General features: G+C 43.6%; 1 protein-coding gene across 14 annotated transcripts in view; it reads left to right on the top strand.

Moving 5' to 3' along the window:
- Positions 1-20,584, top strand: part of ERC2 (ELKS/RAB6-interacting/CAST family member 2) — a 965,515-nt gene extending 944,931 nt beyond the window's left edge. For 10 of the 14 annotated variants that reach the window (XR_008546979.2, XR_010155615.1, XM_016941331.3 and 7 more), the window contains one exon: positions 17,620-20,584. Coding sequence is in view for 8 of the 14 variants with exons in the window: in XM_016941331.3 (XP_016796820.1) it covers positions 17,620-17,862 (243 nt within the window). In the remaining 6 variants the exon portion in view is untranslated. The remainder of the gene's footprint in view (positions 1-17,619) is intronic. The other 4 variants (XR_008546980.1, XR_010155616.1, XR_010155617.1 and 1 more) reach the window with 2 other exon arrangements.
- The last annotated feature ends 1,284 nt before the right edge of the window (positions 20,585-21,868 follow it).

The following is a 21,868-nucleotide window of genomic DNA, read 5'->3' as shown; positions in this document are numbered from 1 at the left end:
ACTGAATAGCCATGCAGATACTTCCTGACTCTCCTGCCCCCATCCAGGCCAGAACTGGGGTGGCCAGGACATCCCTTCCTCCCAAAGGAGGTGTGGAGACATGTGTGCTCCTGCTGGCCTGCAGACCCATCAGCTGTGTCAGCTGGAGTCCTGGGAAGAGGATGACATTGCTGCTTCCAGCTGGGAACAGCTGATCGGCACCAAGGGAGGGCCAGGAGGCTTTGGCTGAGCTGCATGAGGAAGTCCAACCCCAGCAGCAGCACAAGCACAGCGATTGTGCACCAAGGCCCCGTGAAGACCCTGGCCCGGGGACGAGTCCCCTCGTGCTTCCTGTGATGCTGCCTGCCAGAGCCTACTGTTTGGAACTTTTGTCCCTCCTGGCTCATCTTCAGGGGTTTCCTTGGGACAGAGTTCCTTCATGGCCAATTGAAATCTCTGAAAAAACCTGTTGGGGCTTTCATAGTGCAAACACAACTGTTGCCTGTGGACAAATATTGACTTTTGGTGCTAACTCTCTCACGGACGGCCACCCTTGGGAGAGCCACGACACGGGCCTTTGAGCACAAGTTGCTCAACCAGGTCAAAGGGAGACAGAAGCAAGAGGAGATGCTTCTTGGATCTCAGATGACCCTCTCCCAAATGGACCCCCGTGGTTTCAGCACCAAGGCTGCCTGGAGTTTCAGTTTTATTGGGAGCAGTGCAGCAAACTCCACCATGACTCCTGTATTGGTTTCCTAGGGGTTCTGTAACAAAGTACCACAAACTGGTTGGCTTAAAACAACAGAAATTTATTCTTTCATGGTTCTGGAGGCCAGAAGTCCAAAATCAAGGTGCTGGCAGGGCCATTCTCTCTTCGAAGCCTCTAGGGGAGACCCTTCCTTGCTTCTTCCGAGCTTCTGGTGGTTGCTGGTACCCTTGACATTCCTTGGTTTATAGATGCATTGCTCCACCCTCTGCTTCCATCACCCCATGGCCTTCTCCCTGTATGTATTCTGTGTCTCTGTGTCCAATTTTTCCTCTTCTAAGAACACCAGTCATTGTATTAAGGCCTACCCTAATTCAGTATAACCTTATCTTAATTCAAATATATCTGCAAAGACCCTATTTCCAAACAAGGTCACATTCACATTTACTAGGGGTTAGGACTTGAAAATATCTTTTTAGGGGACAGAGTTCAACTGACACCACCCAAGGAATTGTTCTTCCCTTAAGGAAAGGTTATGTAGTCCCCACCTGCCTCCACCCAGCTTCCACTTTGCCCTGAAGTCACACATCTGGCCAGGTCACTCCCTTTCCATGGTGTCCCACTGCCTGAAGGCAGCATCTAGTCTCCTTAATGTAGCCATAAAGTCCCACGTGGCCTGGCCTTGCTTGCATCTCTGCCCTGACTCTGCTACTCCCCTCTTCCCATTCCATGTTGTGTCCTTGGTGCTTGAGGTTCACTGGGTCAGCTTTGGCCTGGCTCTATTTCAGGCCTTACCACATGCTGCTCTCTGCTCAGATAGTTCCTCTCTTCCCTCTTCCACTCGGTAGCTCCTACTCACCACCCCTCACATCTCAACCTGGAAGTCATCTTCTATGAGGAATGTTTGCTGGCCCTCTCTGACACCATATAAGGTGTCTCGGGGCATCCTGGGCCCCCATGAACTCACACATCACATTGTATTTCAGTTGTCTTCTTACCCATCTTTGCCCCTGACCTGGCTTCAAGTCTCCCAGATTAGGGTTTATGTCCTACTCCCCATCAAATCCCCAGTCCTGGCCCATGGCTGGCAAAAATGATTGCTTGTTGAATTGAAGAACTGAATGAATGCATGAATGAATGAGAAAATAGGCAAAAATTATAACTGTATCCCAGCCACCTTCCTAATTTTGTGAAAATTAAAGGAAATTCTTCTGCCTTCCTGCTCTTGACACCCTACCATTGCATTCAACCCAAGCCAATACTCAGAGAAATGATGCTTTAGAAGTTGTTGGTGTGCCAGGGTTTGGTCAGGACTGAGGATAAACCATGAGGGTAGTTCCTGGAGGAGTCTTGATTTGTCATCAGGAATGTCCAGCCTTGGGCCATCAGCACTAACAATGACCAGCTGCGGTACCTGTGGCCGTCTTTTGAGTTTTCAGCTCCATTTCCTTTCTCTATAAAGGTGGAAGGCACCCAAAAATATGGATAAACTCAGCTAATTTCTTCTGCTTTGGCAAATGTAGCTTTTGTGCATGATTGAACACCTCAGCCCACTGAAGAATAAAAACTGTAATTCCTCTCTCTCTCTCTTTTTTCATTGTGTTTAGCCAAAACAAGCTGTGAAAGAATGTAAAATATATCATTTTGTTGGCACCCGTTCACAAGTGAGTCAGTGAGCTTGCTCACATTTACAACTAAAATTGGATTTTAACCTTCCAAAAATTTATGACAACTGCTCCTTCTTGTGGCTTAAATGTTGACATATAATTAATTTAGGATTTCTTCCCAAGTCTTCCTGTCCAGGTTTGTACCTGCCACAGAAATATCCTTGAAAGTTTATCTAACAGCTGGAGCCATGAAAAAAAAAAAAAAAACCACTGGAGCTTTGTAAAACAGGGTGGGCTATGCCAACAGGAAGAGCCCAAGAGAAAGTACGAGGCTGCCAACGTGGCTGGCTGCCAGAGGTGCCCCAGGTTGGAGGCAGGGAATTTGCAGTTTTGGGGAAGCTTGGGGTTCCTTCTACCACTGTTCCTTCCTGGCCCCAGTGATGTGTTCTCTCTTTACTGTGCACACATCTTTTCATGAAGATGACCAAGCCCATACATAACCTGGGCATGAACACCCCACTCTGGTTATTTCTGCACTCAGGATCAAGCTGGTCCTATTGCGCAGCTCTCTGCTGTATATGGGTGAGTATAGAGGGGGAGATAATAAGGACTACTTCTCATTGCACTCCTGTTATATGCCAGCCATTAGTAAGGGGCTTTATAGGCAGAGTTCATTTTGTTTTATGTTCTCAACCACCTGGAGAGGTTAGAGTTACTATCTTCACTTTGGAGATGAGAAAACTGAGGCGCAGAGAGGTTAAGTGACTTACCTGAAGTCAGCAAAATGGAAAGAGGAAGGAGTAATAGGTAGTCTACACATATGAAGCTCCTGTTAGGCCCTGTCTCCGGCTCTCACTTTTAGTGCTTATGGCAGCAACAAATTATCTAGTCCAAAATGTCAGTAGTGCTGAGGTTGAAAATCACTGCTGCAGAAGCATTTGGGGCTATTCCTGGCACACAGTCAGCATTTGATAAATGTGTGTTACCATCAATGAACTTAGCTCTCTTCTTCATCTACTTCAATATTTATTGCATGCCCACTGTGTGGCAGGAACACAAGAAACACTTCAGTGAGCAAGACACACACAGCCTGTCCTCATGAACGCAGCCTAGGATGCAGTCAGGCATTAATCAGATCCTAACACAAATGTCTGATGCCAAGTTGCCCAGAAGCAGGAGTGCATATGGGGAGAGGGGGCAGAAATTGTCAAGACAGTGTTTGGCAAGAGGATTGGACCAGGAAGGGAAGTCAGGAAGGCTCCCCTGAAGAAGTGGTATTGAAGCTGACATCCAAGGATAAGCAGAAGGCAGCCAGATAAAGGATGATGGGGAAAGTGCCCAAGTGAGAGGGAACACCTATGCAAAAGCTCTGAAGGAAGACCCAGCCATGTGCCTCCTCCAGCAGTAGGAATCTCTGTTCATGGATTGGCACCCCGGATCAGGAATTTCATACATCTCTGTAGAGCTTTGCAATATCACTCAAGGGACTAGCTCCCAAGCAAGTTCTCCGTAGCAAAGCTGAGGCCACTGGTATATCCATGAGTCTTCCAGGGGACTCTGCAGTCCTGCTGCATTGGGCTTTGGCAGTGGCTTCAAGGGTGCCCCCGGAACCCACTGGCATTATGCCTCAGGTGACCACTTTGTCATGCCCCAGTCCCTTGGTCTCTGGCCCAGGTCTGCCCAAAGGCATTTCCTAGCCTTCAGTCCTGGATGCCAACCCAGTCTTAGAGGAGTTAAGCCTGAACCCTGCCTGCCAGGACTTTGGGATTTAATAGGGAAACTTCCAGCCAGTTCACATATTATGAAAACACATTTTCCTCTCTTTAATCTTCAAAGTGACCAGGGACAAAAGCAGCACAGAAATTCCCTTTCGGGGTACGTCTACATCTAAGTTGGAAACATGTATGATAGCTGGAAGCCCCATAACAGTTGGGAGAATGGGCCCATCTTAGAGGCCCATTGTTACAGCTCTCCCAGTTACATGTGGAGACAATTACAGAGTTCACTTATATCCCTGAGTGGGAGCTGGAGATGGGAGACCAAGGGTTTCAGCCCTGGGCCCTTGTGCTTCATGCAGACCTACAAGGGCAGGCTTTGGCATGGGATTTAAATAAAAGCTCAAACCAGAGAGTATGTCTGCTTTTTGGCACTGTGCAAATGTGACTGGCCTCAGATTCCCACTGAAATAACCTCTGCTTGCTTTTCTCAAACTCGTCATTCTTTGGAAGGGAATGTTATTGTTTCCCTTTAAGGTGGTCTGTTGGGCAAGGGGCCTCCTGAGCAAATGCTGTGCATGTGTGCATTTGCAGGGATTGATTGCAATTCTGGAGGCATCCCATTCTGTCTGTTTCTCAAAACCTACACCATGGAAAATACATAATTGATACTCACTTGGGACCTAGCATTATCAAACACATCCTTGGACTTGAGAACCTTGTTATTTGTTGCTTTGATAGTCCTGCCCCTACCCCCACACATAGCACAAGAGCGGTGACACTGTAGACACTCCAAAAACCTTACTCTGTAGCACCCCAGCCAGTTCTCCTGCTGACCAAGCAATTCTACTCAACATAAAGATGTTATATGATGTGGGAACCAGAATGTCAGCTACAATGCCAATGGCCTGGCCCAGGTGTCCCAGAAAGATGCCATTTTGTTTATACTGCAGTAAAAATTGTTGGACAAAACAGCTTTAGATTAAATAGAAACCTTACAGATTAGAAGGCAAGTTCTACCAGTATCGATGGATTTCATGGCAAGTTTTCCCCAGTCCTTTCAAAGTGTTACCTATGAAAGGAAAAGGGCCGGAAGGCAAGATTCTGTGTATGGAGATAGAGGAGGGGGAGTAACTGATCACCACACATCCTGGCCATCGCTGGGGGAGGCTCTAATTTGGAGGAAGTCAAGCCTTGGAAGTATACTTTGCCTGTAAAGGCATACCTTTCCTAAATAATCTTTTTAGCATCCCCACTCTTTCAAAGACAACTTGGACCCCAAAGCCCTCATGCAGCCAGAAGACATGTGAATATCCCATCAGTTTCATAGAAGCAATAGATTGGAATCCTCCCGATAGTTCACTCAATTTCAGAATGATAAATGATCAATCATTGCATTCCTCCTAAATGAAATGAAGATGTCAAGATATATTGCTTGAGGTTTCTGAATGGGATTTATGCAGTTGAATTTCCAAGACAGAATGTATTGCTTTGGTGTGACAGGGAAAGAGAGACATTCTGAATCTTTGTTAAGGCAAAACATTTGACAGTCAGGAAGAATGCTTTGGACATGTTAATTTTTTTCATATTTAAAAGTGATTAATCATCTCAAATACCGTGAAGCCAGAAGACCATAATGCAAACTCATGGAGGGGAAGGAGGATGCCTGTGGCTTGATCATCTAAAGTGGAGGCTTTTGAAGGAGGCTGTAGGTGAGCTTGTGTTGGGAAACAAAAATTAATGACTGAAAATCGATTTGAAAGCACAGAGTCTGGGCAAAACCCTAGGAATGCATGAAAAGCCACAGTTACTTGTCAATTACTGCGGTACAAAATAGGAAGTCCTTCTCTTCCAGTATGTATGCATACACCACAGGAGATGTGACTTCCCTGAAAAGTCTTTCCAACCTTCCTGTCAGACCAAGTCAGGGTCCCAGTGTGCTCCTGTAAGCTGGGAATTTGAAGTCCTACCGTGCAAGGGTCACACCACTGCCTCACCACCTACTAGCTATGGGATTAATAGGTGGTAGGGCAGTGGTGTGACTCTTGCACACTAGGACATGTGTAACCACTCTGCACCTGTTTCTGGAGCTGCATGATGGGTTAATAATAACAACCTCTTCAGAGTATAAGGACTGGATGTTGTAAAACTAGTGTCTGTGTTCAGTGAATGTTGGCGGGCCATTCTCATCTTTTTTACTTAGCATGACTTTAAATAGTCACGTGTTCTATTTAATGATTTGTTGAATATAATGTTTGGCATGCTTATGAGAGGTGCATTCCATGAAGTCAGAGCTAGTGGCTGTCTTGTTCAGCCACATGGCCTTAGTACTTAGCATGGTTCCTGGTAAATGCTGAAAAATAGTTGTTGAAGAGAGGAACAGATGGAGGGAGGGTGGGAAGGGAAGGAGAAAGGAAGGAAGGATTCCTGTAGTTTTCATAAACAAAGATTGAAGACAATATAAAATCCAGACTGAATTTGCCTTTGTATCTCATTTAAGAACCCACTTCACTTTCAACTCTGCAGACCAAAACGAGGTAGCATTCTTCCTGTTCCTTTGTTTGCAGGTGAGGATTAGGGCCCAGAGAGGCAGCATATCGTTAAAAGGCCTGACTTCACCCAGCTGGTTGCTGGCTTGTGTTTATGTTTCCCTTTTCCCTTCTCCCTTACCAAAAATGGTCCCCTCCCCCCAGAGAAGGCTATTTCCTTTTGTTGCGGGGAAACTCTGAATTGGTGGTTGCTTAGAAAACACAAAGAAGTGTGTAGCAAGTTGAAGTTAAAAAACAGTTCATGAAATGCAAAACTCCATTTAGCCCCTATCTGCCAAGAAATAAATAGTTTAAAAAATGAATTTCAGATCACTGACAATGATGACTGTGTTTATGGCAGTGGAGTTGTCTGTCTTCAGCAGGCCATCCTTGCAGGCATACACCCAGCATTTAGAAATTAAACAAAAACACATTGAACTTGCTGCATTAGCTGTTGCCACATTGGAACGCTAATGGGTTTAGTGACCACAACCGACCCAGGCCAGCGTGTGTCAACAGCCAAACGACCAACCTCAGTCACTGTTTGTGCTTTGCCCAAGTTGTTACAAGCTTAATTCTTTGCAGCTTACTTTTCCTGCTGTTTTGGCTTCTCCCCCACCATGTCTTAGAAAGTGTAGCCCCAGCCCAGCCTCACATAGCAAGGCCACGGGGTCCTGGCAAGATGTCTGAAGACGCAGGCACCTCAGCCTCTTTGATCTCATGAGCAGTTACATCAGGACTCTGCCTACCCCCTTCTTTTGCCAGTCACTTCTATTAGGCGTTCTGGAAATGGCCCAGCCTGAAGCAAATGCAGACAGCCTCTTGATGAGCTACTCACCTGGAAAAGTGGAGTCTTTCTCTCTCTCTTCTTCTCCAAGAAAGTATGCTGCATAGCATTTCACCTCCAAGGTGGTTTCTTTGCACCAAACGCTAGCCTTCAGCCCTGCCTGAGAAACAAGGTCAAATGCCTCCATTTTTGCACAGCTGAATCAAGCACTGGGTTGTAGGATCTTGGCGGTGAAGAGGTTAAATTGCTCAAAAGGCTGGATCTGTGGTTTCCTGCCCACACTTGCTCTGGCCTAAGGCAGTGCTTGCTGTTTGGGGAGGGGGAAAGGGAGGTCTCGCCTGGACCCAGGTGGCCGACAGGCAAACCATGTTATTAAGAAGCAGGAATCGCAAAACCTTGATCTTCAAACGAGACCCCTAATTAGTCACCAGCCCAAGAGTAAATGGCATTCCACCTCAGTGAGGCGGGAAGGGCGCCTTCAAATCCTGGAGACTAATTGCCATTATTGGCTCTATGAAGATCCTGTTGTAAACACTTGTCATTGGAGCCACTTCTGGTCAGTAAACTTGAGATATCAAATTGTTCCTTCATGTTTCAAATTCTCCAGAATGCCTCTCTCTGGCTCCTTTTCTAGGAGGGGGCATCTCTTTCCCGAACATGACAGCTTTCTTAACATCCAGTTTAGGGAGATGTCTTCCTGTGACTTGTATATGCTATGGCAGGCTCATCTTAAGACCAAGTTCTTTTCAGTAAAGGGCTTTTTAACAGTGTTTTACTTTATTTTCATTGGAATTTGAAAATGCCATCTCAAAAATAAGATAACAGGGCTTATGATCATGCAGATAATGGAGCTTACGTTTAGAGCACCTCAGGTAAGCTGACTTTTCCAAGGCCCTGGGAGGTGCCCCAGTGAAATGTTCACAAGGCCATATCTTTTTATCAAGCTTGAAATAGTCAATTATTTATGTATTCTTTTTCTGAAAGAAGGCCTCTAAAATGGTAGGAACTTTAGGCCACACAAAACCAAGATGTGTTCCACAGTATTCAAGGTGTGTTTCTCCCTTTCCTATCACGTGTTCTTGTTGCTTCTGGAGATAAGTATTTTCTCTCTTCTTAGATTTTTTTTTTTTTTTTTTTTTGAGACAGAGTCTCACTGTCTCCCAGGCTGGAGTGCAGTGGCACGATCTCGGCTCACTGCAACCTCGGCCTCCCGGGTTCAAACAATTCTCATGCCTCACCCTCCTGAGTAGCTGGGATTACAGGCGCCTGCCACCATGCCCGGCTAATTTTTTTATTTTTAGTAGAGACAGGGTTTCGCCACTTTGGCCAGGCTCTCAGGCCATCTGTCCGCCTTGCCCTCCCAAAGTGCTAGGATTACAGGTGTGTGCCACTGCGCCCGGCTGCCTTTTTGTTTCTTGAGCCTGTTTGGCATTTGTGAAGGGTACGGTAAACTTTTCCAGGCCACATACAGGGTGCAAGGTTTTGTCTAATTTTATCCTTTTTTTTCCTTGTTTTTTTTTTTTGGAGACTGGGTCTCACTCTATCACCCAGGCTGGGGTGCAGTGGCATAATCATGGCTCACTGCAGCCTTGACCTCCTGGGCTCAATCAATCCTCCCACCTTAGCCTACCAAGTAGCTGGGACTACAGGCACCTGCCACCACACCCGGGTAATTTTTTGTATTTCTTGTAAAGATGAGGTTTTGTTATGTTTCCAAGGCTGGTTTCGTCATGTTTCCCAGGCTGGTTTCAAACTCCTGAGCAAGCAATCCACCCACCTCAGCCTCCCAAAGCTCTGGGATTACAGGCATGAACCATGATGCCCAGCCTAAATTTCCTCTTAACTAGGAGAATGTTTCCAGAGATTGGGATCAAGAGATCCTGGATCCATCTGCTTCAAGGGCAGCCTAGATAATATCAAACCCAGATGGCAGAAGAGATCGATTTAAGGAAGTTTGGGAGCCATGGGAATTTGATCTGGTCCCAGGGTCCCAGGACCACTGGAATTCTATTATCTGGACACTTTCATGGTACTAAGTATTAAATATGTCAGTGTGTGAGAGAGAAAGGGAAGAAGGAAGTAGTAAATCATTTCTGAATATTTCTTGAAAATGGTGAGTTTTTTCATTCACCTTTAACAATGATTTTTAGCCAGCATCAATGGGCCCTGAGATGAGATATTCCACGTTAACATCCATAGCCAGCCATGTGGCAGGGCTACATTTCAGAAGATGTCAAATATCCCCTTTCTCATGGAGCTGAGCTTCAGAACTGTTTCTTCAGCAAGCTCAGGAATCACTATTACTCAGCAATAATTCCTTTGTGTGAACAGTTTAGGGCAGGACAGGGAGTGGGAGTTCTAGACACAGGCTTAGGATATTTGTTCATAGGATTCCATTGTCTCTGTGATGATAGCCACTGTTTTCCCTCTGCAGGTAACCTAATAACCTCAGGCAGCTCAGAGAGCAGAGGTACTGGCGCTACACAAGTGGGGTTCTCCAGGATGACTCGGACATCCCCCTCTTTCCAGAGTGCAGGTGTTCTGTTTGTTGGATCAGCCCCCATCTCTGATGTCAGTAGTGGCACCCGCAAAGAATCCCAAAGCATTCCTTTAACCTGTATGTTCCACTGATTTTAGATGTTAGAAATTGTATTCCAAACCTTTGGTTATTTTAACTAGTTCAGAAAAGAAAGACTATCATTAGTTTTGACAACAAACAAAACCAGTTTTTGTTCTATCAGTTGTGTTTAAAAGATTCCAATTTCAAACTAAACACAATGTGTGGTTATTCTGTCAGCGATTTATATAGCCACCAGGGCGCCACAGTTACACACTGCATACATCATTGTATTTTTAAAATGTACTTAATGAACTTTTTTTTTCTTTTCTAGTAACTACTTCATTGCCTTAAATGAATGCATTCCAATAGAATTTGTAACAAATGACCACTTTGTGTTTGCATTAATGCCAAACACGTTTAACAAATTTTTAACAAGGAAGCTTGGCAAAATGCCAAACTCCTAGAGGGACACTGAAGGAATGCTATAAATTTAAACTAGATTTCACCTTTTCACTTAACTCAGCAAGTGTCTTAGGTGTCTCGCTATCTCAGGATTGTAGCATTTCTATTTTTATGTCAGAAAAGTTGTACATTTTCATTATTTTTATTACTGAGGTTGTACCTACCTATTTCCACAGGACTTTTAAATCTATGCAGCTGTTTCTGAAATAATATGAAAGCAGCTTAGAAATTAATCTTTATTTCTCCAAAAGTGTTCATATCTTATATAGGTTGGTAGATGCATGTATGCATATACTGTACATATCTACCAACATATCACTGCTTAAAACAGCACAGTCAACCAATTGTGTACAATAACAATCGATTAGGCCAATGGTTGTCAAGTGGAGCAATTTTATCTCCCAGGGATATTTGGCCATGTCCTGAGACATTTTTGATTGCATGACTGGGAGAGGGGCAGTGCTACTGGCATCTAGTGGGCAGTGGCTTGGGATGCTGCTAAACATCCTACCATGCACAGGGCAGCCCCCACAGCAAAGAATCATCCAGCCCCACATGGCCGTAGTACCAAGATGGAGAAACCTTGGAGTAGAGTGACAAAGACCTTTGGCCATGGGCAGTCTCTCCTGTTAAAGAAGGTATTCTTTTGAGGAAAAACAATCAAATACATTTCTACTCAACCAATGCTTTAAAAAGTGCATAGAGTACCTAATGCTTGTGTTAAATGGCAGATATCTGATTTTTTATTTCACTGCTTTCTGCCCTTGAGAAGACAAAAGCCCAAAATGTAGACTAGGGTGGTGCTGGGGCTGGCTGGTGGCCAGAGTATATGCAAGACCAGCCGACTCATGCCTGGTTCTGCCAGTGGGGAGAAGGCCATGGCTGGGCGCTGGGAACCATCTTGCAGGCAAGGCTGATTGAAGGCAAGGAGAGCATATCCAGGAGATAGTTTTAGGTGTTCTGTGAACAAGCACTTTTACTTTAATAGCCATACAATTATCATAGTGCATATTAGACAGATAATGGTTCTATTATGGTAGCAAAATAAATATTTCTTTAAAAAGGAAACATTTAGGTTTTTGATTTTTTTTTTTTTTTTGAGACAGAGTCTTACTCCGTCACCCAGGCTGGAGTGTAGTGGCACAATCTTGGCTCACTGCAACCTCTACCTCCACCTTCCTGGTTCAAGTGATTCTCCTGCCACAGCTTCCCTAGTAGCTGGGATTACAGGTGCCCGCCATTACGCCTGGCTAATTTTTGTATTTTTAGTGCAGACGGGGTTTCACCATGTTGGCTAGGCTGGTCTTGAACTGCTGGACTCAAGTGATCTGCCCACCTCTGCCTCCCGAAGTGCTGAGGTTACAGGTGTGAGCCACTGCACCCGGCCAGTTTTTAGATAATTTTTTAAAAAAATGTTAGTTACATATCACAGGTATTGTGGAGAGGTTACAAAAATGGGAAAAGTAGGACACAAAAGACAGGTTTAGGAAATGCTTGCCTCAAGGAGGCAATGGTCTCTGGAGAGAATGGTCGCTGGAGTCCAAAAGACCTGGATTCAAATGAGGCCCCAGGGAGCTGGGGAATTTTACCAAAAGCATCCAGTTCTTCTAAGCTTTCGTTTCCTCATCTGCATGAGGGGCTATTAACCAACTGCATCAGTACCTCAGTGCTATCAAGCTGGTTTCAGATAATTAATGCAAAACACAGAGGGTGGTGGCAGATAGCATGCACCAAATGGTAGCTGTTAATAATTCTGACCACAATAATAATGACAAAAATAAATCCTACGGAGACATAGCAGTCTGTGCTGCCATTTTGATGTACACAGCCTATATTCATTTGAATCCCTTCATTTAAAACGTTATGGGTGAGTTATACCCCGTGCACAGAAACCAAAGATGAAATACCAAGTCCCTCCACTGCCTCCTCCCAGCAAACTCCGTCATCCCTAACAGCAGTGTGCAATTCTGAGCACAGGGCTGGCCCCGCCCCACCCCCATCCCAGCCCCCAGCCCTTTGGGTTCTGAAGTGTTACATTTTATTGCCCCGTGGAGCTGTAGGAGTCCACTCTCAAGGTAAAATGTTGCTCTCCACTCATATTTTTGAATTATGGTTTCAAGGTGGTTGCTTCTATCAAGAAAATTAAATGACTTAACATAATTTGTTGCCACTTTGATCACAACAATAATAAATAAATCTTCATGAGGAAAACGGGAAACCCATTCCACCCCGTTTTTAAAGATGTTAAGTAATAACACAGATGTAGTTATTGTTTTGTTTTTTTTTTTTAGCAGAAACGACTCTATTGGGTTTTCCTGTGAGCAGAGTGGCTTCATGGAGCTGTTCTGCAGGATGCCCGCTGCCCCCAGAAGGAGCAGCTCTTCTCCTCCAACCGTTGTTAATTAGTCTATCAGGGGCTTGCCTTTTATGTGGGCACCACGTGCAGCGTGTTAGGGGCATCTGAAGCCGTCGTGAATGGGTGTCTGTTTTTGTACCTGGGGGCACACTGCACACATTTGGAAAGCACATGGAACATAATGGACATTAACCCAGATGTCAAAAATAGCCTGCGTTTTACTACTGTTATTAAACAGTTTCCCCTTTAACCCCTCCGTGTTTACCAAAGACCCCTTTCTCCCAGCCTGTTTCTGCAAATCACTACTGAAAGGGCAGGAGAAGAAAGCCATAATCGGGCAGGTGTCTTTATTCCAAAGAAAAACAGTCTGAAGGAATATTTGTGAGACACCACACGTTTATAGCCTGCTCTCCCTGGGGCGTTTGTCCTGGGGCGGAATCTTACTGCTGTGCTCAGTCACCCACCCCGCCCCTCACACACCCCCACCTAGAACCAAGTCAAGAGCAGCAGTCCCACCCAATACTGGTTTCTCCCCACAAAGAAAATAGCTTTATATTTTAGTATGATACTATTTATATATTCTTAGGTTTAAAAAAAATCCAAAAAGCGCAAAAAAAAAAAAAAAGTCTGAAGGAGAAAATGTTAACGGCTGGGCACCATGGCTCATGCCTGTAGTCCCAGCTACTTGGGAGGCTGAGGCAGGAGAATCGCTTGAACCAGGGAGACAGAGGGTTGCAGTGAGCCGAGATTGCACCACTGCACTCCAGCCTGGACAACAGAGAGAGACTTCATCTCAAAAAAAAATAAATAAATAAAAATTAAATACAGGGGAAAATTTTAAAAACACCACCCAGAGATAAATATTAATAATATTCTAATGTATACACTTGCAAATGTTTGTTTATGTGCATGTTGATGCAAAAATGAGATAAAGCTATGCATATAAAATGGTAATCTGCTTTTTCCACTGAAAAGTTGTGGACGGACATCTTTTCCTACCAAAAGAAAATAAAGATTGACGTCATAATTGGCATCAGTCACTTAATAAATCTTAGGCATCCCTATCACAGTTCCCCGTTCCTTTTCTTCATGGTGCAAATGTTTACATTCTCATTCATGTATTGATCTGTGTGTCTATTTGTTTCTGTCTTCCTCCCAAGAATACAGGTTCCATGAAAGCATGGACCTTGTCTGTTTTTCTCACTATTATATTCCTGGCACCAAGCACACTGCCTGACCCAGCATGGTGCTGTATTAGTCTTCTATGGCTACATAGCAAATTACCATAAATATGGTGGTGAAAATAGCACCCATTTATTAGCTTACAGTTTTGTGCATAGGTCAGAAGTCCAGATGGGCTCAACTGGGTTCTCTGCTTAGGATCTCATAAAGCCAAAGTCAAGGTGGACTTAGCTGGACTTTAATCTGAAGGCTCCAGGAAGCATCCACCTTCAAGCTCCTTCGGCTTTTTGGCAGAATTCATTTCCTCGTGGTTGTAGGTCTGTGGTCCCTGTTCCCTTGCTGACAGTCACCTGGGTGACATTCCCACATCCTATAGGAAGCTCTCAGGTCCTTGCCCCTGGCTCCCTCCATCACAGCACAGCCAATCCCTCTGGTTTCAGATTTCCCTAACTTTCTCTTCTGCTACAGCAAATAAAAGTCTCTGCTATTAAAGGGCTTCTGTCATTAAATTAGGTCCACTCAGATCCACCCTTTTTAAAAAAAATTTATTTTTTATTTTAGACAAGGTCTTACTCTTGTCTGGAGTGGCACAATCACGGCTGGAGTGGCACAATCCCAGCTTACTGGGTTGGCAGGCTGGAGTGGCACGATCACGGCTTACTGCAGCCTCGACCTCCCCAGTTCAGTTGATCCTCCCACCTCAGCTTCTCAAATAGCTGGTACCAAAGGTGCATCCACCACACCCAGCTAATTTTTGACTTTTTTTGTGGAGACGGGTTTTTGCCATGTTGCCCAGGTTGGTCTCCAATTTCTGGGCTCAAAAGATCCACCCACCTCAGCCTCACAAAGTGCTAGGATTACAGGCATGTGCCACCTCGCTTAGTTGATAATCTCCCTTTAGACTAATTTGAAGTCAACTGATTAGTAACTACATCTGTAAGGTAACTTTATAGTAAACGTGGTCTGAAACGTTCTCACTCCCTGTGCCAGGGATTAGGATAGGGAATCTTGGATAAGGAATAGATTTAAGGATTCTGCCTACCTGAGGTACTCTCTAAACTGGTAGGCTGGGTTTAGTGGCTCATTCCTGTAATCCCAGCACTTTGGGAGCCTGAGGCAGGTGGATCACTTGAGCCCAAGAGTTTGAGATGAGCCTGGGCAACATAGTGAGAACTCATCTCTGTAAAAAAATACAAAAATTAGCCAGACATGGTGGCATGTGCCTGTAGTCCTAGCTCCTTGAGGGGCTGAGCTAGGAGGATTGCTTGATTCCAGGAGGTCGAGGCTGCTGTGAGCCATGATCACACCACTGCACTCCAGCCTGGGTGACAGAGCAAGACCCTGCCTTAAAATAAAAGATATATATATATATATATATATAGATGCACACACGCTCTATTGGATGTACAAGCCTAGACAATTCATCAGAAGGGGACCCTGCAGTATATGTGAGACTTCCCACTCTATATCACATCCGAGAGGGTCAAGAAAGGCTTCTTGGGAAGACATGACATCCAAGCTGAAACTGAGGAATAAACAGGGATCAATCAGATAAAGAGCTGGTGTAAATCATGTTAGATAGAGAGACACGCTTGTGAGATGGGGAGAAAATAAATTTTTAGGGCTGCAGAAGCAAGCTCAGCTTTGGTGGAACATAAAGAGTGGAATGTCAGGGGTAAGTACAGGACGGCAGAGAGAGAGGCCAGATGGGGCCTCGCCAGTATGGCCAGGAGTCCATCAGTCCTGCATTCTCAGGGCAATGGGATTATAAACAGGGTTGTAAACAGGGGTTGTAAACTGTAAACGGGAATGCACTATGGACTGGATGTCACCATTGAAATGGCGCTGTTGTTGGCTGCTGCGTTGAAAGCGCAGAGTTGGGTGCTGTAAGAGGAAGCTGGAGAAGGGTGAGGGCCACTGTGGCTGTCCAGGTGAGGGAGGACTGGCCAGGGATCGTCTCACAGTGGGTGGCAGCCCAGATTGGCTCATTGCTGGAAGCCAGGATTCGTTTTTTTTTGTTTTTTTTTTAAAGCATATGCTTCTTTGCCCCCCCAGAAGGGATCATCTGCATTTCTAAATGCTGGCGGTGTCACTTGAGGTTTCCTTGTTGTTTTTCTTTTTTTCCTTAAAGCCATTTAGGCCTCCTGGTGAATGGATTGTTCGATTGAAAGAATGGCTACACTTTTTGAGAATTCTCTTGTCTCCAGCATAAACCTTACCCAAAAGCAGTTTGCTGCAATTGTGGGTCATTGTATTCTGCCTTGTGACCTGCTGCCCAGCTGGAAATCTTTCTCACAACTGAATAAATGATTGTTCTTTGCTACTTTATCTTGGAAAAACATCAAGGACATCAGACATTCACTGTAATTATTTTTCACTCGTTTCCCCATCTGTAAAACAAAACAAAACAAAAGACTGGTGCATTTTAATACTACTTAGGGTTTCTCTTTACCTTTTAATCATGTGGCCTTTTAATATATTGGTCAGCCCTTTAAAAGGATGATTAAGAAATGCTTAATGCACAAAAGAATTAGAGCTATGCACAGCTCATGAAACAGAAAGCGTGCTCTGACTTACAATTTTCATACAAAGTTTGCAGAGAGTTTATGTGCCAGAATGAGTAATATGATCTGCTCTAGGAACTCCCTAACTTTCTGGCTCTGCAAAAGTCATTTTTTTGCCCCGATTCAAGTTTCTTAACCAGAAGGGTTACACCAAAGTCCTCAGAGTATGAATTAGCAGAGTTCATCCAAGCCACGTATTTCATTTGCACTACTTAACGATGGCTTGAAATAGCTGGCTACCTGTGCAGACACTGGGATCTTTGGCATTCTTGTTAGTCGGCGTGACTCGAAAAATGCTGCATATCAACCACCAAATGAGACAGCTCAGGATATATATACAAGGTGACTTGTGTGTACACGAGTGTGTGTGTGTATGTTTGATCTTTCCTCTCCCTGCCGTATTTCCCAGATAGCTGAGCTCATGTGGCTGGAAACCCAGAAGCACTCACAGGCCATATGTGAATGATAATGGCACAGGCACACAAAGTTGAGCATCAGCAGGGAAGAAAGTCCTCATCTGAAGCAGTAGTGTGGGAGGGATCCCCCTTCTCACTCATTGCACTATTGCTTCCCAGGATGCAGTTGTATCCACACTCTGGGCCCCTCACTGGGACAGTGAGAAACCTTGGGGTGCTTCTGGATACCTGTTCCCCAGGGCAGTAAATAGACAAATGGATGACTGTCACATTTATGTTTGGTTGGTTTTTAAGTGCATGCTAAGTTCTCTGATATCTTAACCATCTTTAATTCTTTAATCTCCATAAAATCAAGTTAAAAAATAATTTTAAAAACATCATCATTGTAGAAAAGCATAGAGAGAATAAAAGTTGACATATAGTCCGATTATGTGGAAATAATCACTGGAACATTTTGGCATATTTCCCTTCAATTTCCTTTTTTGTATATCAAGAGACATTTATACATATATGTGACATATTTTGAAAGAGTCCTCTTCTCAGATGCATTTGCAGGACATAGTTCATCTTTCTGTTTCCTTTGTCCTTCCTCTGTGTTTCTTCCCCTTACCCCCTCCCCACTCCCACCCAACCCCAACCATTGAGAGTGGTGGAGAGGCTGGTGTAGGGGTGAAGAGTGGGAAACGTTCTGCCAGGATTATCTCAGATATTGTTGCCAGTTTCTTCCCCTGCTAAATTATATGCTTTCTTGTTGCAGCTATCAGAAGGGCTGAATAAAGGGAACATGCAGCTCTGCAGCAATATTCTGATAATCTATTGCAGTGCGGCTCACATCACTGTCCACCACCACCTGGAGCGGCTCATCAGAACTGAAAGGGAGTTTTCACTTACCTTATTGAGCGTGATTCTGTTCTACTTGATATTTCCTTCACCACCTCATGTCATTTCTCATGGATTTGGTTATGATGGAAAGGAAGAATGCAGAGGAGGAGAAAAGTGACAGATCCTCCATTTTTGTTGGGATGCGGGCATTTTGAATGTGATCATCTTTGCTGAATGTCATTATTTGATAATATTTTGTTTATGTTACTTAAACATCATTGAATAAATTTGAACTCCATGGGATTTTATCTGTGGATTCAGCTTCTGTTGGACAACTAGCCTCATCTCCAGTATCCTGCTGGTTCAGTCTAATTGGTCTTTCCTGATGCATTAGATTATCAAAAAGTATAAATTCGCTGTGAGTGAGTGGTGTTGGCAGTGTTTATATATCATGATGCATGGAGTGTTTGACGAAGAAACAAAAAACACCAAAAATTGCGAGCCTTTACCCTCCTCTATTTCTTTAATCTGTTGTTTGAAGAACCGCATTTTGAGGGTGTAACCAGTAGTCACCTCTGGGCCAGGTTGGAAATGAAATCAATTTTTTAAACCACTAATACTTGCCAAGAAATCGCCTTATGAGAACATGGTGTGTGTCTCTGACAATGCGTGGCACATCTAAATTGATCATTCATAATTTCATCTACCCAGTCATGTACTGGAGAGTGGCAAAAGTCTGAGGCACCTGCATATCTCTAGTCCCTGTGTTCTGCACATCCCCACGGTGGGGACGCCACCAAGCCTCAGACTCTTACCATCCCGGTACATGCAGGTCTCCATGAAGAAGCTGGGACTCATTCACATTTCAAGATCCAAATGCTGTGCAAACAGTGTAAGCTTAGATTTTCTGTAAATGAAGGGTCATTTCTCTTTTTTTTTTTTTTAAAGAAAATGTGTCTGCAACATGGATTCCAAAGCATTTTCAGCATCAAACATGAAAACATTGATGAATGAGGAACAATCACAAAAGCTGTGTCTCTGTATATAGCTCTACACAACATGTATGTGGATACAGTGATTATTTAAAGCACATGCCAGGGAAAAAGACCAAATTTTGAGGTCTTTTACATACAGTGATATGGTACTAAGGAGAATTAAACTCCTACTGCTTCCTCTGAATATTAAGAAACAATTTAAATTGTTATAACTTCATAAAACTCATGACTGAGTCTGGCAAACATGTGCAACTCTTGTATTGCTCCATTTTCTTGTCAATGGAAGAAACCCTTCCACGTGTATGCAAGTGGGAGATGAAAACCTGCATTTTTAAAGGACAAACAGTGAATTTAAGCATGAGTGGCCTTAATAAATATAGTTGTCTTTCTTTGCTGCTGTGGAAAGGATTCTAAACAGATGTCCCTGAAGTCTTGCATTGAATTTAGTCATTATTATTACTTTTTAAAATGTTGGTGCAATTAACTCTGGACCTCTCTTGTGAGCCATAGAGATATTTAAAAGACAAACACCTTATTTGTCGGGGAAGATGAAACCGTCCCTGAGTTGCACCATTCTTTCTTGGTGCATTCGCGGTTAAGATACTCAAGCAGGTTTCTTGCTTCTGGCTTTGTTCTTGTCATCAGTAAGTATAACAAACTATGTAATGCTTACGTGTTGCATAAACAATCCAAATGCATTCATGTTTTAAAAGTTTGTCCTTTAACTGTCAGAGGGATCTAGGTCTTGGTTAGAGAAGTAAGCAGAGTTCTTTGCAAGCTTATTTAGCACATTTTGACACAATGTTGCACTGAAAACCCAGGCCACAAATGTGTCCCAGTGAACAGTTTGGATGTCCTCAGAGAAGTGGTTCTCACTGCCTCCTACAACCAGGTCTTGACCTGAACTCTGCAACTGAATACTTGAAGTAGGAAGTAGGAAATCCAGTAGGGAAAATAGGGTCCTTGAAACAGAAAAAAAAACCAACCCATGTATAGCTAGCTATTTCTATGTATGTGCCAATTTTGTCACAGCTCTTGTTTGGAGGGATCATTTTCTGCCCAACTTTCATTGGTTAAAAGTATTACTGATCTTACCTTTATGAGGTCATATCATTTAGTCCCTTAAAAATTAAATTCTCTCTAACATAACAACCTTTCCCATTTCGTGTAATATTCTCTGATGTTTGGGGGTTACCAAAAATATCCCTTTTTCACATATTAAGAATAGTCTCTGGGTTTACAACAAACACTGTGATGTTGGGAAGCTATTTCCTTTGCGCAAACTTTAGCAGGTTTCCTTCTAATCATAACATAGTTGAAAAAAGAAGTTTGGGCTAACATTTAGGAGAAGTTGGTCTTACTTTGTGCAAAAGCAGGCTTGTGCTTTATACCCCATTTGATTTCGATGTACAGTCTCAATTTTGTATTTAATGATTTTTGTGTATCCAGTATGCACGTTAACAGCGTGTCAACTTTCATTTGAAAGTGGGTTTCAATTTACTTTTTAAACGGTGTTTATGATGAGACCTCAAATGTGTTGACGTAAGCTCTATCTGCAATGTTTTTGTGTAGAGTGGCGATTGAATGCTGCCCAGGGTCAGTGTATCTAATTCCCCGAGACCCTCGTTTGATAGTGCTTCTTGTAATATTTCTTCAAGTGAGTGGCATGTGGGTTGTGATATTGACCATGTGATTATGGACATCGATATGAAAAATAAATAAATAAAACTAAGGAACCCTGGAAACTACCAGTGGGCATGTATTAGCCAGTCATTGTAACCTCGTGTCTAGTAGAACAATGTACAAGGTATGTACAGTTCATAAATTTGTTATCATGTGTATGAGAAGTACTTTGTGCTGATCGCCTTATTTATATTCATCAAATAAACCTTGTTTCTTTCTGAAGTGAGTTCATTCTATCTCTAATAAATGCTCCAATTGTGCAGTTTCTAACATTTTGAGGGTCATGGATCCCCATTTGAAGAACCCTATGGACTTAAGTAAAAAGGGAAGTTATTGGCTCATTTAACTGGAAAGGCAAAGACGTAAGTCTTCCTTTATGTACATCTGGATCTAGAGGTTCAAATTAGAAAATCAGAAGTTCAAATTAGGAAATTTAAGTTACTGTCATTGTCTCCCTTCTTCCTTTCTTCTTTCCTTTCTCTTTTTACCTTTCTCTTTCTCACTCTCTCAATCTCTTCCTCTGTCTCTCCTGATCCCTCCCTCTCTTCCTCCTTCCCATCTTTTGTCTCTTCCCTTTTTCTCCCTTTTCTTTCTCCCTTTTCTTGTCTCTCCCTCCCTCTCCCCTTCTTCTACCTTTCCCCTCCTTCTTCTCTCCCTGTTTCCCTCCGCACTTTCTATTGGGTTGGCTTTGGACTCTGGTAAGCTCTCTCCACTTGGTTGTAAAGATGACTTCCAACAGCTTTGAGTAGTTTTGATTTTTAGAGGAGAGACTATCTCTCTGAGCTACATCTACATCTGTCCCCTAAAGGGACACTTGGTGGTTCTTTTTTGGATCATGCACACAATTACCTTTTTCAAGGCCATGTGGTTGACAGCCTCACTGGTGGGGGTGGGGGGAGCAGTTTCCAACAAGGGAAAATGGATTCTATTCTAGAAGAGAGGGACAAGAAAGCTAGGCAGGCAAAAATACTAGCTAGCCCTGCCACCACTTGGATACACACACAATCATCCATGCAAGGGCTCACCAGCCTTCACAGCGTGTCTGTGGATCAGTGAAGACCCTCATTGCTAGCTGTCCTTTTTTAGCCTGCAGAACCAGCCTCTGGTTCCTTTAATGGTTTGATTTATATGCCAGGGGATGAATTTCCAATTCTTACCATGACTGAAATCACTGAGTAATTGATTGTCAGAGCTAGAAAATATGTTAGAGGTCATGTAATCCAACATCTTCATTTTACCAGATGGAGAAACTGAGGCCAAGTCAGAAGGGACTGATCCACACATACATGGTAAGTTCATGGCAAACCAAGACTGTCCTCAGAGCTCTTGAAACAGTAATATGTGTCCCTGAAGCTCTTTGAGAAGGAGAGGAAGGAACAAAACCTCCCTCCAGCTGCCCCTTGACAACATGGGGGAAATAAATATCATTTTGTTTCTGTACTCAAAGAAACATTTCTGGGCTCAAAGCCACCACATGTGACCTTCCCTCAAAGTTGGGTACTTTTG

The sequence above is a fragment of the Pan troglodytes genome, chromosome 2 (assembly GCF_028858775.2).
Source record: "Pan troglodytes isolate AG18354 chromosome 2, NHGRI_mPanTro3-v2.0_pri, whole genome shotgun sequence".
In the NCBI taxonomy this organism is placed as follows: Eukaryota; Metazoa; Chordata; class Mammalia; order Primates; family Hominidae; genus Pan; species Pan troglodytes.
The sequence above is the reverse complement of the archived record's forward strand: the minus strand, read 5'-3'. Positions and strand labels throughout refer to the sequence as shown.